At 49.8% G+C, this 14,419-nt stretch overlaps 8 protein-coding genes across 8 annotated transcripts; 3 read left to right on the forward strand and 5 right to left on the reverse strand.

The window, feature by feature from the left end:
- Window positions 1–298: 298 nt before the first annotated feature.
- AUEXF2481DRAFT_35992 (uncharacterized protein) lies at window positions 299–993 on the reverse strand. Its single transcript, XM_013491947.1, has one exon. It carries the CDS (start codon window positions 897–899, stop codon window positions 477–479), a length of 423 nt encoding a protein of 140 aa, XP_013347401.1. The 5' UTR covers window positions 900–993; the 3' UTR covers window positions 299–476.
- Window positions 991–1,527, reverse strand: AUEXF2481DRAFT_1522 (uncharacterized protein; the record flags this gene model as incomplete). Its single annotated transcript, XM_013491676.1, has 1 exon — window positions 991–1,527. The coding sequence occupies one exon, from the start codon at window positions 1,525–1,527 to the stop codon at window positions 991–993; it is 537 nt and encodes a 178-aa protein (XP_013347130.1).
- A 67-nt stretch (window positions 1,528–1,594) lies between these two features.
- AUEXF2481DRAFT_370763 (uncharacterized protein) lies at window positions 1,595–2,441 on the forward strand. Its single transcript, XM_013492191.1, has 2 exons — window positions 1,595–2,166; window positions 2,223–2,441. Exons 1-2 carry the CDS (start codon window positions 1,802–1,804, stop codon window positions 2,377–2,379), a joined length of 522 nt encoding a protein of 173 aa, XP_013347645.1. The 5' UTR covers window positions 1,595–1,801; the 3' UTR covers window positions 2,380–2,441.
- Window positions 2,442–2,986: 545 nt separating this feature from the next.
- AUEXF2481DRAFT_76598 (uncharacterized protein) lies at window positions 2,987–4,147 on the reverse strand (the record flags this gene model as incomplete). Its single annotated transcript, XM_013492145.1, has 1 exon — window positions 2,987–4,147. The coding sequence occupies one exon, from the start codon at window positions 4,145–4,147 to the stop codon at window positions 2,987–2,989; it is 1,161 nt and encodes a 386-aa protein (XP_013347599.1).
- A 1,553-nt stretch (window positions 4,148–5,700) lies between these two features.
- Window positions 5,701–7,348, forward strand: AUEXF2481DRAFT_85599 (uncharacterized protein). The gene is made up of 2 exons (XM_013492163.1): window positions 5,701–6,291; window positions 6,350–7,348. The coding sequence occupies exons 1-2, from the start codon at window positions 5,757–5,759 to the stop codon at window positions 6,952–6,954; spliced, it is 1,140 nt and encodes a 379-aa protein (XP_013347617.1). The 5' UTR covers window positions 5,701–5,756; the 3' UTR covers window positions 6,955–7,348.
- AUEXF2481DRAFT_1525 (uncharacterized protein) lies at window positions 7,109–8,515 on the reverse strand (the record flags this gene model as incomplete). Its single annotated transcript, XM_013491677.1, has 1 exon — window positions 7,109–8,515. The coding sequence occupies one exon, from the start codon at window positions 8,513–8,515 to the stop codon at window positions 7,109–7,111; it is 1,407 nt and encodes a 468-aa protein (XP_013347131.1).
- A 186-nt stretch (window positions 8,516–8,701) lies between these two features.
- On the reverse strand, window positions 8,702–10,206 carry AUEXF2481DRAFT_25948 (uncharacterized protein; the record flags this gene model as incomplete). The annotated part of the gene is made up of 2 exons (XM_013491825.1): window positions 8,702–10,071; window positions 10,122–10,206. 2 exons carry the CDS (start codon window positions 10,204–10,206, stop codon window positions 8,702–8,704), a joined length of 1,455 nt encoding a protein of 484 aa, XP_013347279.1.
- Window positions 10,207–10,571: 365 nt separating this feature from the next.
- Window positions 10,572–13,241, forward strand: AUEXF2481DRAFT_25949 (uncharacterized protein; the record flags this gene model as incomplete). The annotated part of the gene is made up of 1 exon (XM_013491826.1): window positions 10,572–13,241. One exon carries the CDS (start codon window positions 10,572–10,574, stop codon window positions 13,239–13,241), a length of 2,670 nt encoding a protein of 889 aa, XP_013347280.1.
- Between the last annotated feature and the right edge of the window lie 1,178 nt (window positions 13,242–14,419).

Genomic DNA, 14,419 nt, shown 5'->3' on the forward strand with positions numbered 1-14,419 from the left:
GAAATGTCGCTATTTAGACACGTCTCCAAACGCGAGATGTAGTCTCCCGCCCCAGTCCAGTCACACGAATGTATGATACACCTATAGAAATGATTGAGGTAGTCTAAATCAGACATTCCCATCGAGATGTGCGGCGAAATTGGAGTTTCTCCTGCCCTGTGTGGATACTAATTACAACAATTTTGCATTGAGGGTCGGAATGAACGCATTCGAACTACTTATATTGATGCTCTGAGATACATGAAACTATAAGACTTTCTGCGGAAGTCATAGCAGTGCAACATGTTTTCCACATCAGCTCGCACCTTCCGTCAGAACCAGCACCTTCTGCTGCTTGCTCGGATTCATCTCTGACTTCGCTCTCCTGAGTCGAGACGCATTGCTTCTGGCCAGATTTTGAATCCTTCCACTCCAAGTCTTCATCTTTTAACACCGCAACGTGTTTCATTAGATCGGTCGCCTCCTGTTTTACTGTTTCAATTGTGCTGTTGATTTCGGTGAATTTCGTCTCTTGGACCGACATGCATCTTCTCAGCTCTACCTTCCCCTCTGTTACTGTACCGCAGACCTGCATTGGCGACGCTCAAGGAGGTCGTCTGTTTGCGGTCAGTCGAAAGTCTGTGACGTACTGAGCTATTGTCGAGGATCGAAGTTTCCAGCTTTTCTTCAATATCAGTGATGCGCCGATGAGAGACTGAGTTTTCGACTTGAGCTGCTCGGAGATTCTCATCCAGATTCGAGATCTCATTTTGAAGCTTGCTATTTGCCGCATATGATTCCTCGAGCTCGTTATAGAGGCGGGCTTTCTGGTCTTCCTGCAGCTTGTTCTCGTGTTGGTGTGTTTTGGCTTGGTCTTCTGCAGCTACAAGCTCGATTTTGAGAAAAGTGTTGCTCTCCATGACATCGTTCTTTTCTTGACATTGAACGTCCAATCGATGCTGGAATCTGGAAATTGTGGTAGTTGCCGTACGAAGCTTACGAAAGTGATCCTCAGTTAACCTCTGCAACGCGGCATAGTCTTTGTTGGAACGCTCTAGCACTCTCAAGTAACGCTCTGCAATTTTTTTGTGCAAATCCGTGAATCGCTCTGGTCTGGTCAAGCTGAGCCTCCATGATCCGTAAAGACTCTTTCATCTTTCGAAACTCTTGTGCTGAGGCGTGCGGTATATCCGCAACGATAGTGGCTGCAGACTGTGCGGTTCTGTTCTGAGTGCTCGATGGTCTATTGGTGCTGTCCAAGATACCAAACGCTCGCACGTCGAGTGTCCACAAGTTGACGACTGTAGACTTCTGGTCATGATGTCTTCTTCCACAAAGGCAAAGTACCGTGAGGTCTCGAATCCATTCATCGATGTATGTTGTCTTTGCTCCAGATTGTATGGCCTCCAGAAGTATCGTTGCGACCCGGACGTTCTCGGTAGACACGACATTGCCACATTTAGTTTTACCATCGCCACTCACTCCGACATAGCTAGATGGGATGCCGAAGACGAGGAGCTCGTCAAAGGCCATGAGCTCGTACGACATGGTTGAGCGTAGGGTTTGGAGAGGTATGTCGTCAAGATGTTGTAAGGAAGAAGATTGTGATGATTGTATGACTCTGGACTTATACCTCCTCTTCTACTTCGAGCGTGATATGTTGGACATGAGTTCAGCAACACATCGCAGAGGTCTTGGATGACAAAAAAAGTAAGACACCAACATTTTAGGACCAGATCACCAACATATCTGCTTCTTTCTGGAGTACAAGACAAGAACGATCAAGACTCATTAGGCTTGTCCCACTATCTCCCCCCACTGTATGCTCCGTAGCTTAACATTCGAGAAACGCATCCTGAATCATCCCCAGAACATGGCAACTGAGGCTGAAACCATGTTCCTGACAGACACGAGACCTGCTGAGGATTTCAGCAAGACCTCATCGTCTCCATCCTCCTCCTCAGACCCGGCTCTCTCGGCGTTTCCATTGGCCAAGGTATCGAGCTCAGATCTCCAGGAATTGACAGTATCCGATAGCTGTATCTGGCAACAATCACTACACAAACAAAGTCGGGCCAGCTTGACAAGATTCGCTCTTCCAGCCCAGATGTTTTCGCTGTTTGCTACCCTTTCCAAGACATTATCGGCTGAAGATGTCATATCGCTTGAGAGCGTTGCACCGCATCGGTTGGCCACCCTTCCGTAACCTTTTTTGCCGACGCAGCGACTGACTATCCATGTAGCAGAGAGTTCGGAAAGCGTGATGAGGCTGTAAAGAGGTATCTCGATGGGCGATTCCTTTGTTCTGACAGATGTTCGAGGTGTAAGAGTGTAGAAGTAGTCCGAGTTCAGATTTTGCGTATAATTGGTAGTCATGCTGGAATATCGAGAAAAGGGTGATTCCGTAGACATAATTTGGTTTGGTGAGAGAAGATATGTTCTATCATGTGGGAGTGACTGGTATAGACAACTTGAGAATGGGACGTAGAATCAGTGACTATTTTGGCACACATATGTGATTCAGTCACCTGAGGTGAGTCAAGGATGAATCTATTGTTATCGACCAAGACATGATTTCGTTTGCTTTGTGCATTCGTCTCATGGTCGTGACGCCGAGTTGAACATTATTTGCAGACGGCGATAAATCAAGCTGTCCAAGTTTGGTGACGGACATGTATGTATTTAAAGATTAGAACAAAATATCATCCCAGGCTCAGCTAGCCACGCAAAACTGTTTGGTCGACAACCACCCCAAACGTACTTGTCTTATGGTAATGCTACAAGAAGCTTCCCCGACTAACTACATATCATAGCAATCACTCGGCTCGCGTCATCTGCTTGAGAAAAGTGTAATCAAGCACAAAAATATGTTTATGAAGTCGATGAATCTAGTGATGCATGCAAAAGTTTCATTGATGGCCTATCTATCATCACCTGCCTCTTGCCACTATACTTCTAGCGTCTACAAGTCCTCTGTGTTCCCAAACTTCGTCTTCCGTTTTCAATATTACTCCGAGACAGCATGCGTGTTCTGTTGAGGTGTATCGTACCTTTGGACGGGATCTGATTGTTCGGGAGTAATCGGTTTCGTGTCCATCCTCTCAGGAAGCAGCAGGAACTGATCGGCTGTGGTCAGGTTCGGAGATGGAGATTTGTCGCTGGTGTACTTTGAGAGCTGGGCTCGGAGCACAGCGATAGCGATATCTCTCTGCTCCAAGAGGGACTCCAAATCTTCTAGGTGTTGTCCTGCGTGCTCAAGTTCTTTTCGAGAGGTCTCGGAGACGTTGAAAGAGACAAGTTCTGCGTAGTCGACCCTCTCCTGGAGGCAGGTGAAATAACGATGTGCGTTTGGTTCTTGCAGATAAGCCCGGTACTCAGCCTCACTCAGTCTCTCTGCCAGCCCACTCGCAGAGATATGCAACTGTCGGCACTCCTCGCGTGATAGAGTCAATCTGTCAGCCAAGAATGTAACTTGCTTTTTTGAACACTTTCCGAGGAGGTCAATATCTTGCTTGAGCTCTGCGATTGTGGTCTCAAGAGCCTTCTTCTCGCGTCTCAAGCCTTGGATCGTCTCTTCTAGCTGCTGAGTATTTCGCAGAGACTTGCCGATACCCGGAGCAATTGCTGTTGTTCTGTCCTGATTATCCTTGAGGGTCTCTGAGTAGTCTGCCAACCATCTTGTTGTAATGTATTCGACTGCTTTGGGACGACGTGAATGTATCTCACAAACGCAGTGTTCAGCGAGGCGGATGATTGTACGACAGACGAGATATTCTTTGGTCGAAGGCTCGATGAGTTGCAAGGCTTTCTTGGCTCTTTCGTAGGCTTGAACCTTTATCAGCTGCCTACAGGCGTAAGTATCGCGGACTAGACCTAGACGGTTGTGATTGAGTGTGGTAAGCTTGAAAGAGCTGAACTTGATGAGTGTGTAGTTTGTCATGGTTGGATCCCAACCAGCGGAGATATCTTCGTGATTTGTGAGTGATAAGGGGTAGTGATTGTTGTTGTTGTTTGGAGGTTTGTGATATGCTACTGCTGAGAGTCGAGTCCTGATATACAAGGCAGTCCGTTCGATACGCAGGGATGTTTCCAGGAAGCTGGCCATATCTTTGTTCTTTGTCGCCCAGAATGAGGGCAAGACATTGCTATTCTTGACATCGTGTAGCATGGCGAAGCTGAACATCGCATCTAACAGAATACTTATAGCTGAGAGGCATACTGAAATGGTGTCTCGAACCGAGATTTCAAAAGAAACATTCAGGATTGGTCTTACATGTCCTCACGACAGAGAAGGGTCCTCGGTTCAATTTTCTTGGCTTAGACAAGAGGCGTGTCTTTCGACGATGGTTGTCGCATTATGTCACTGTGGAGGGTTATGGAAAAGACAAAGCAAAGCACACAGGCCGATACGATTCTGAAGGTGTCTTGGTCTCAATTATGGCGAAACGTCGAGTTAACTCAGACAGAAACAAAGTATGCCGCCGATTTTTCCCCGGCTGTTGAGAAAGCGAGACACTGCAAGTCAGCTGTACCTTGGGGGTGCTCATACAAGCAATGCAGATGCTACCGTAGCAGACAGTCTGGCGCGGATGTGCAGTGATCGTGTATCTGAGCCTACCTTCCTGGTGGACGCTGGAGCGCCGCAGTTGAGCAGACTTATTCTTTTCGCGCAACACTCTCGCGCAACAGTTGTTATGATGGGAGCAAAAGAAATAGCTAGTTTGTATACATTAGCAAAAATTAGCAAACAGAGACCCCTGCGGGAGGCCTGGGCGCGCAGAGGAATAGAGAAATGGTATTTTCTTTGCTATTTTTGCCGTGTGAGGATTACTGGGACCTCTGACCGTGGAGAGGTTCGAACAGGCGACGTGCGGTCACGAGCCACGTGGGAGTAGACACGAGCTCCTCCCACATCACCAAGGCCGCCTGTTACGAGGGAGAGGCGGAATTTCAAAAATATAATACCAGACTTCGAATTCTTACTCTGTCGAGATTGCTAGCGACAGATCGCTCTCAACGCGATCTACTTGCAATCGTTGATGATCTGATGGCAAACTGCAGCTATCCAGGCGTAGTAGTGACTCTGTTTTCGGCGGTGGTCTCGAGTAATTGAGTCGCCACGTTGACCTGATGTCGGCGTGAACCCTCGTTCAGTAGTCGAATGTCTTGGCACTGGCTGCTGGGCTTCCGTGACTGCTCCTTGATTGCTGTCGAGCTTGACTCTCCGTTGTTTTCAGATCATCGAACTGCTGTCGGTCAGCACCCAACAGTTCTATCGCCAAGTAATGCTTCTCATGAGCCTCGTGCTCTCTTTCCATGCCAGAGTATGCCGGGATCGTCTATTGTCCTGTTGAGCTGAATGATCCGTGACCGAGTCAACTCTCTTACGACTCGAACGGTCTTCCGGAGGGTTGTATTCATGACAACTGAAGCCTGATCTAGGGGTACCTCGAGAGCGATTGCGGCCATGCTGATTGGTGACCCTGTCCGTCGGAGAATCGCGATCTTCCTTCAAGATGATATACCATAGATGCTACTGTTGCAGTGCCACTTCATAGCTATTATCGACCACACATCAACATGATGAAATATGACAAGCCATCCATCAGCAATTGAGGTGACGTTGACGAACGAGCGGAGAACTCTGGAGGCTCGGGAAAGAGGCCGCAAAGTCGTCTCAGCCGATATTTTACCGGCCGTCTTTCAACTTTCGGTGCATACCAAGCACCAGCCAGATAGGTGCAGCAGATATTATAGCAGCGCCATACTCCTCCATCATGGCCTCAGCAGCAAAGAGCGTGTGCCGCACAGCAGCGCGCCAATTGCGCTCACACCAACGTCCACGTTTCCAACCCGTCTCTCGCACGTTCACCACGTCTCGCCGCACCTTCGCCGAAGACAAGAAAGATGCAGACAGCGCCAGCTACTTCAACCAAGCCTTTTACAACCGCCTCGCACGCGATGACCAGGCCGCATACACATCCCTCACACCCGCCGAGCGCCAGCAAATGGAGAAGGTAGACGCTGCTCTACGCGACGAGTTCGCAAACGACAGTCGCACCCACCGCGATTTGGAGGAGCAGATTGCCGCTGAACTGGAGACACTGGATATGGAGTTCCCTGCTGGTCCCGTTGAGAGGCCGCCCAAAAATCAAGGCTTCTTCCAAATGGGTGAGAAGGAAGACATTGGTCCCGATGAGGATGATTTCCAAGGAGACGACATTTCGAGTTTGGGTCACGCAGAGCTGGAGCAAACGAGGGAACTGAGAGAGTATGCTCGTCTTGCAGGCTGGGAGATGCCTTTGTTGGCGAGTACGTCTTGTCCACTTCACCTCCTCTGAAACTCATCTTCTAACATGCACCCTCTCAGATCTCACAAAACCCTACACACCACCCACAGCCGCCACACCCCTCCGCTTCCGCTACACAACCTACATGGGCGAACAACACCCAGCCTCACGAAAGGTAGTCGTAGAGTTCGACCCCTCAGACCTCTCCCTCACACCCGCACACACCCAAAACCTCATCAAACTAGCCGGCGTACGCTACAACCCCGTCACCAAACTCGTAAAGATGAGCTGCGAAGACCACGAGACCCAAGCACAAAACAAGCGTTATCTGGGCGACACCATCAAGGGACTCATTGCAAAGGCCCAATCACCAGAGAGTGAATGGCTCAAGGATATCCCTGTTGATTTCAGACACGCAAAGCCGAAGAAGAGATTCCAGTTCCCTGATGAGTGGCTGTTGACGGAGGAGAGAAAGAAGGAGTTGGACGCGAGGAGGGAGGCTAGACAGTTGGCCGAGCAGACAAAGAAGGAGAGTCCGGCTGGTTTGATTGATGGTATCAAGGAGATTGAAGAGGCTAGGAATATTGATCTGTCAAGAGTCGAGGCCCCCGTTATGGCAGCGGCAAAGATGCCCATGGCCAAGGGTAAGCAGGGTAAGAAGGAGATGAGACAGGGCAGAGCATAGAAGAAAGTCTCTCAACCTGCTTGATCTACTGTTGATAAATACTTGTACGATATTCTCTTCATTGTAAAAAAGGAAAGCCTTTGAGCATTTGAATGGCGTTTAACTTGATTCTTCCTCTGCATCTGACACAAGGAAGAAAAGACACGAACCAAACTCAAGGCCAAGCACCCCTCAACATCCTCTCCTCCTGCCAAACAAACCTCCCCCAAATCTTGCTAATCCCATCATCAAACGCCACATCCTCTTTCCTCACATCCCCCGGCCTCCTCCTCAACACCTCTTGATTAACACCCACAAACTCATTCCTCGTAATCGCTATATTGAACGCGAAACTACTTCTCGCAAACCCTGCTAGATAACTACTTCGTCTGAGAACTTCATAGTCGACTAAACCCTGTTGATCCCAGGTAAGGTTGTTGAGCGCTTCGAGGTCGGAGTCAGAGAGGAGGGAGGCTTTGGAGGTCACGTTGAAGTTATGTCGTGACCATGCTTTTTGGGCGAAATGGGATATTTCAGAACTGTTGCCGGAAGCCACGTAGATGACATTCAATCCTCTTTCCACAGCTTGAGAGAGATATGCATCTGTTTGGCCTGTGAAATTCGCATGTGCAGCAGCACCTTCATCATTTAACCAACCGGCATTTTTGGCATCGATTTCGGTGCGTAAATGTGCCCCTAGGAAGGCCGAGGGGTAATAAGGAAGACGAGGGTCGATGGTGTGAATATGGTATTGACGTGCGAGGTTGTAGGTTACGATGGCGGCTAGACGACGTACTTCTGGTACAAGGCGGAGGGAGTTGCCAAAGTCTCTGCGTACGGCTGAGGGCAGAGCGCGAGTGTCCAGACCTTCCCAGAGAGTGCGGCCGACGCTGACGAGAGACGTCTTTTGAGCATCGTAGTCGGGTTGAGCTTTCAGCCAGTGGGAGAAATTCTCTACCGCTGCTTCTGGTGTGTTTGGGTTTTCTGTGCCTAATGATTCTGGGTGTAGATCTTGTCGCATACTAGGCATACTGTAGCGATTGTGCAGAGGTGGCAGCAGGGAATGATCGGTCGATGGCTGGTAGATGTCCATCTTTGGGCAAGCTGATGCAAAGGTGGATACGAAGTGCTCGGTGTCGAAAAAGGTGTCGAACGGAATCTTGCCATTCCAGAGAGCGCTCAAGTCCTCGGCCGATCTGGACTGGAAGCTCGGCAACATTATTGAGGAACCAGTCAATATGGCTAGACCGAGAAAGTCGAAGATATTTCCTCGAACATTGCCTATACCACCATTGGCGTCGTCTAAGTCCAGGACAACGTTTGGCTGCCATTTTATATCCGCCTTGCCACACAAAAGGGCGACAGATGAACTATTGGGTGGATTACCAATCTGATTCCCCATCCATTCGTGCATGAACATCTCGCGATCTACCGTCCAGGCATTGTGTATCGGTATGTGGCGACTGACGAAGAGTGGGTTGCGTACTCGAAAGTGCCAGGCAAGAAGCCAGAGTGGAATTGTCGTCAGCAGCACACCAGCGATAAGCTGGATCTTTGGACCTGGCGAGCTCAGTATCGCCATTACTACTTGATATTAAGAGGTGGACGTGGCAGAATTGCATCTCGTAAATTGATGATTGCTCAGTCGATTGACCCCTTGCTTCATGCATTGCCCCTGATGAATAATCCTTGGTTACAATACATGCCTACCCGTGGCGTGTTTATACTCAAACATTAGAAGAGGTTCGCTCTGACATGACATCTACCATTAACGAGCAGTCTGACCATCCTGCTTCAGATCGTCAACATGACTGGCATGCGCAAGCAAGAACTTGCAGCATGTCAAGGTATATTTACATGCCCTTGTCCAAGCTTCCTCCTGATTGAAGGTTCCAAGCTTGATGCTATTATCACCAATCTTGTCCTTGCTGATCTTGTAAGGGAGTTTGCGACTTAGGGCCGACGCGCCCACGTACGAGGGAGACTGTTCAACATGCTCACCTAGCTGTCGTAGGCACTCCAAGAACGCGATCATGGCATTATCAAAGCCACGGTGCAGGAAGCCCAGTCCCAATGGGAGATCACTGTTGCAAAACAGGTCTAGTGTGGTGACTTTCGGTTTTCCTGTTCGTGATTGATCATTGGCCGGGTACTCGAGCTTCTCAATTTTGGACGTAGAGCCTATCGGAAGAGGTCTGTAGCCATGGAACGTGTACTCCAGCTTCTCGGCGACAACGGTCAACAACAAAACACACAGCCCCCAAGCAGCGTTGATCTCGGGCCACTCGACAGAGTGATCTGGAAGCTTACCCAATCTCAGCCCGTTGATTGTACCAAATGGCCCATCATGATCAATGCAGAATGAGTCATTATAGACATTCGTTCGCTGTAGTGCTTCCAGTATCTTTGTGTCGAACTGTAGTTGATTGAGCAAGCTGTCGTTCTGGTCTCTGAATTTGGTGACAGTGTCGTCGAATTCGTTACGTTCTCGCCAGAAAGCCGCTTCCTCTTCTTCCAGCTCTGCCTCTTCGCGGTTGAGGGCAGCAATCTCTTCTTCCATTGCTGCCTTCTCGACTTCTAGTGCTTCCAGCTCTTCAAGAGCGTCCTGTTCCTGTTGTTTGGCGGCAGCAAGCGCTTCACGTGCCTGATGCTGCTCTTCTTCTGATGGGATGTCCTCTTTGGCTTTCTTCAAAAACTCGGCGTAGGCCTGTCGCTCACGATTTGCAGTTGTTTGGCGTTGTTGGAGGCCCGTCAACAACAATTCGGTGCATTCCGAGCATATGGGGTGATCGATGTCTGAGCGAGAAGACAGAATTTCCCATAATCGTAAGCTCTTCTCCATCTCAGCAGAAAGACTTTTTGATACATTCTGATCAGTTGGCTTCGAGTCCTTTTCGATAGACTTGCTTTTGGAAGGGTTTGGTTCTTCTGGTGACAAAGGACCTAGCTGAGACTCGCTTAACATGACATAGGACATGGCAGGATTGAAGTTGGTTGTCTTGTGAGGGGCGGGTATGGACCGCTTGTGTTGAGCGGGACCAGCATTTTGAGCAGCCTTGTCGTAAATATCTCTTCGCTCGCGAGCAGCAAGTGTTTTGGGTGGTTGAGCAGTTTGCGGTGGTAGAGAAGGGGTCGAGTCTTATTGGTCAGTCGTGGAGCAAGCAAATATATAGGAGAGAAACACACACCAACCAGTATTTTGAACGAGGATGGATTGAGATGCTCCAAAGAGTGGTCCAATTTCAAGGGAGTTCTACATTTTTGACAATACATGATTGAAGGTATCTAGGTTAGAAGGAAGGTCGAGCGGAGGTGTAAGGGAGGGGTGGGTTATGCACAAGGAGAAGGGGTGTGTTGTAGATTCATCAGGCAGCGACGACAAAGCTGATGAGTTGTAAGAATCAAACAGAATTCAATCCGGTATTTGATAGATGTGTGTAAGTCTTGTGACTTGACGGTAGCAAGCATAGAAGGAGCGAGCGGGAGGTAGATCGGCCAAGTTGCCGGAACGGGAAGTTGCGTCAGCCCCGCGGGAAACAATTCACGAGTCGAACGCGTCCACCTTGATTTCTTTGACCTTTAGCCAGAGTCTGGACATGTGAGATGCCAACCACCACGCACTCCTCATCACTCGCGCCATGGCGTTCGATGATCATCTCAGGGGTCGCAGCTCGTCCAGAGATGACCAGACCAGCTACGACCCGCACGAATACCAACGTGGTCGACAGCGAATTGACCTGAAACTCAAAGGCACGTTTGAGCGCATCTTTGAAAAGTACGCAAAGGACTTTACTGGAGTCGGCGATGAAATCGATTTGGAAACTGGCGAAGTCGTCGTCAACAACGGCCACCTGACGTACATGCAGCATGAGCGCGACACGGGCAAAAGCGCTTCCTCGCAATTTGTACGCGCATTCGCTGAAGAGCTCGAAGTAGAAGACGGACATGTAGGCAACGAAGACAGCGAAGTAAACGAATACGACGAGCCACCACCGCACATGGTAGACGCCCTACCCCAGCAGGACATTGAGGACAACGAGCTACAACAAGATTCTGACGACGATGAGCTCCAATACGAGCCAGCCGGACTGGGCAATGAAGAGGAGGATGAGCATTTGGAAGAAGACATCAGTGACGAAGATGACGCCAACTACGAGGATGCGGCAGTTGAGGCCGGCGACGAGCAATCCGGCGACGAGTCGGTCGACCTGGGCCATGACCCAGACGCCTTCCCTCTCGATCCTCGCCTTGCTCAGTCTGATGCGAGCATTAGCCAAGAGCAGCAATACCACGATTCATCCGTCGTTCAATCTACCGAACTCAGTCACTCTCTCCCTCAAATCTCCATCTCTGATTCATTGAAGCAGCTCGTCCCTCATCAAGATGCTGAAGGAAGGATCGACCCGGAGGCCGTCCAACGGTTGGGTCAGAGCATTGCAAATCAGATTGCCCAATTCCTCACTCGAGCTACGGCCGTCAACAGACAGCCTCAGCCTCTATGGTCTGCTCCACCACTGCCCCAGGACGCCTTTGACTCATCATCCTTCTACGACCATCCCCGTGACGCCATCACCCCGGCACCTCGCCGCGCTCCATCTGTCTGGGACTCTCCTTCTGGCGGTCAGTCACTATGGGGTCCAGCTGCCTCGAGGCCAAAGAAGCGTCGTAGGCTTCTGAAGCACACTGAAACGTCCTTCGACCTTGACGATGCTGGCTTCTCAGATTACAAACGTGGTTATTCTAGAGAAGAGGATGATCTGATCAAGCGCTTGAAGGAGATCAACGGTCTGACATGGCAGCAAATCACCGCACACGTGCCTGGCAGAACGGTGGGTGGTCTGTCTGGCCGTTATACTCGTGTCTTGAGAGACCTGCCTAAGCCTGTCATCATCAAGCGCGAGATCATCGAGATCATGGAGGGCGAAGACGAGCTATCGTCACCTGGTCCTTCGCAGACCGTCGTCTCCAACTCGCCCGGCATGTCACCATTCCATACCCCGCTGTTGCGACGTGCTATGGACAAGCAGATTGCTCGCCATGGAGATAGTGGTGAAATTCCAATCACAATAGGGGACGAGACCGACGAAACAGACTCGCAGAACTATACGTCAGAAACACCTGAGACAGATGATCCTCGGCCGGGTAAGAAGAACAGAAAACCAGAAGGAGGAAATCACCATTTCGGAGCCGCAGGACAGTACAGAACTTTCGACACCTCGAATCCAGCTGCTCACTTCGGCATCTTGCGCACCGCCAGTCCTATGCCATACGCTGCCGAGCAGCACAACATGGACTTTTATGGGTCCAATAGTGGATTTGGCGTACTGAGGATGGACAAGCCGACCAAAAGATCAGAGGAGGAATCACGATCGAAAAGGGAAGGTGGAGAGGCTTCTAAAGAGAAAGAACCCTACGGGCCAACTACCTCGAGGTACACTTATCCAGCACCACAATTACGCGATAGACTCGCGAATACGCCAGGTAGCACAATCAACCTCTTTGCGCGTGCTGAGCAGTACCTGAGAGCGAAAGGTCTGGTCGCTGCTAGTATGGCAACTTCTCAGCTCCGTTCGTCAATGCAAGCTCGCCAACAGTCGAATATCGCTACAGCAAGACCGAAAGCCTCTGGTGGTTCGAGCACGATGATGCCTCCTCCTGCACCCAGACCTCGTGCAGAACCTGTGTCGGAAGGAAGCTCGCCATTGCCAACTCACCCGCCTCCACCATACAGCGCAAATCCACCTCCGCCACAGACCAACCCTCAAACGCCACTCATACGTCGCACCGAGCCTATGGTAATCGACACGGAAAACGATGGCGATGTTAGTGACTCGTCAATCACGGAAACTCCAGCCACTGCGAAACGCTACGGTGATACTCCAAACGCGACAACCATCAACAATGGCCCCTACTTCTTGTCCAATATGCCTCTGCCCCCGAGTTCATTCGTCCCAGCACCACAAGCACAGATGCGTATGCCATCTTCATCGCCACTCTCGTCACCACCGCCCATTTCTCCACCACCTGCATCGCAAACACCACCAACCGAAGATCTACGGAACAGCATGAGAAGTTCCTCTCGTCAAGCTACCAATAAGTCCTTCCAGTCCTCGGGTCCCGCTGCAGTGGCCAAAATGCAGCTTTCCACCCCATCTTCGACCTTGAGAAAGAGTCTCCTCCGATCCACGCCTAAGACGCCGGTAACGAGATTTGGCACTCGTCTAGGAGAGACTTTGGGCAGGAAAGAGATGTCGATAAGCAAGATGATGGCTGAACCTGATGATGGGTCCGAGGACGAACTTGCTTGAAATTTCTTCTCTTTGTCCCTTTTTTCTACGTGTACATTCTATTCCCTCGGGCTATGGTGCATGACAAGGAGTTTTATGCATGGAGTACAAGGCGTTTTTCTAAAGCATCGTGGATCTTGACTACAGGCGTATAGGCCTGGGTGACTAGCTGGGTTTGCTGAGCATGGTTGAGACGAGAAGTATGGACACAAATGTATACTTCACCTTCGCCATCAATGGCTTTTCAGTTCATTGTACTTGGAATCTGCTCTTGTTCTCATCAAAGCCATTCTCTGAACCACAAACATAATGGTTGTTTTTCTTCCCCATCTTTTTCGACGACCTGTTCTTCTACATAAGCGGGGTAACCCTGACATTCCATATTTCTCTATCATCAGCTTCCTTACTACTAACTTATTACTGCCTTGGGTCGACACTGATTCGGGAACAACGACCTAGAAGCGATTCCTGAAACAGAAACAACGCAGGCTACAGATGTCATGTAATCTCATATCGCTCTAATATAGTTCCTTCTCCTTTGTAGCTAGACAGATCCAGACATGAAGTAGCCCCTCCTGCCTTGGACTAAAAATGATTGTCATTCCTTCGGCCTTATAGATCAAAGTCTACGTATTCAAGTTGGAGGTGCTTACGCAATATAGACACTCGTAAAAGGCAAGCACGGTTGAAGAAAGACGGGTCAAGTAAAAAGTGTATCAATTGCGTTATCGGGGTATGTGAAAAGAAGAAAATCATGTACTTTGCCCTTTTGTCCAGTTCCGGTCTGTCCTCATCATATCTGTTCGGATCGTATGAAATGGCTGTTGTCCACTGTGCATCTGCTGGACCTGCTGTCCCTGACCAGAAAGTGGTCCCGTAGGAGGATTAGCACTGCCATTAGCAGCAGCAGCTTTCCTCTCTGCTTCTTTCTTTTTCTTTTGCACAAGTGCGCCCTTGAGTCCAGTAAGATATTTCATGGTTTCTGCCTTCAAGTGTCCTGGCTCTGAGGACGATTTTACTGCTTGTATCATTTCTCGGACTTGTGTTTCTGAATTGATGTGGGGGCAGGTGCGAGAAAAGCCGTAGTGGGCAAGACCGCAGAGGCCGCAATATTCGACCCCGGCTTGTTTCAGAGGGCAGCTGCCTAGTGGGTGGAGATGTTGGCATGCGACGCAGGAGGCCATCTGAGGTCTTCGGGG

Source organism: Aureobasidium subglaciale (genome assembly GCF_000721755.1).
Source record: "Aureobasidium subglaciale EXF-2481 unplaced genomic scaffold scaffold_2, whole genome shotgun sequence".
NCBI classification, from domain to species: Eukaryota; Fungi; Ascomycota; class Dothideomycetes; order Dothideales; family Saccotheciaceae; genus Aureobasidium; species Aureobasidium subglaciale.

Excerpts from the sequence above, each read along its gene's own strand:
- AUEXF2481DRAFT_85599 (XM_013492163.1), top strand. The coding sequence starts at position 5,757 with ATGGCCTCAGCAGCAAAGAGCGTGTGCCGCACAGCAGCGCGCCAATTG. Across the intron at positions 6,292-6,349 it reads GGAGATGCCTTTGTTGGCGA|ATCTCACAAAACCCTACACA; the intron begins GTACGTCTTGTC and ends GCACCCTCTCAG.
- AUEXF2481DRAFT_370763 (XM_013492191.1), top strand. The coding sequence starts at position 1,802 with ATGCTCCGTAGCTTAACATTCGAGAAACGCATCCTGAATCATCCCCAG. Across the intron at positions 2,167-2,222 it reads GAGAGCGTTGCACCGCATCG|CAGAGAGTTCGGAAAGCGTG; the intron begins GTTGGCCACCCT and ends CTATCCATGTAG.
- AUEXF2481DRAFT_35992 (XM_013491947.1), bottom strand. The coding sequence starts at position 899 with ATGGAGAGCAACACTTTTCTCAAAATCGAGCTTGTAGCTGCAGAAGAC.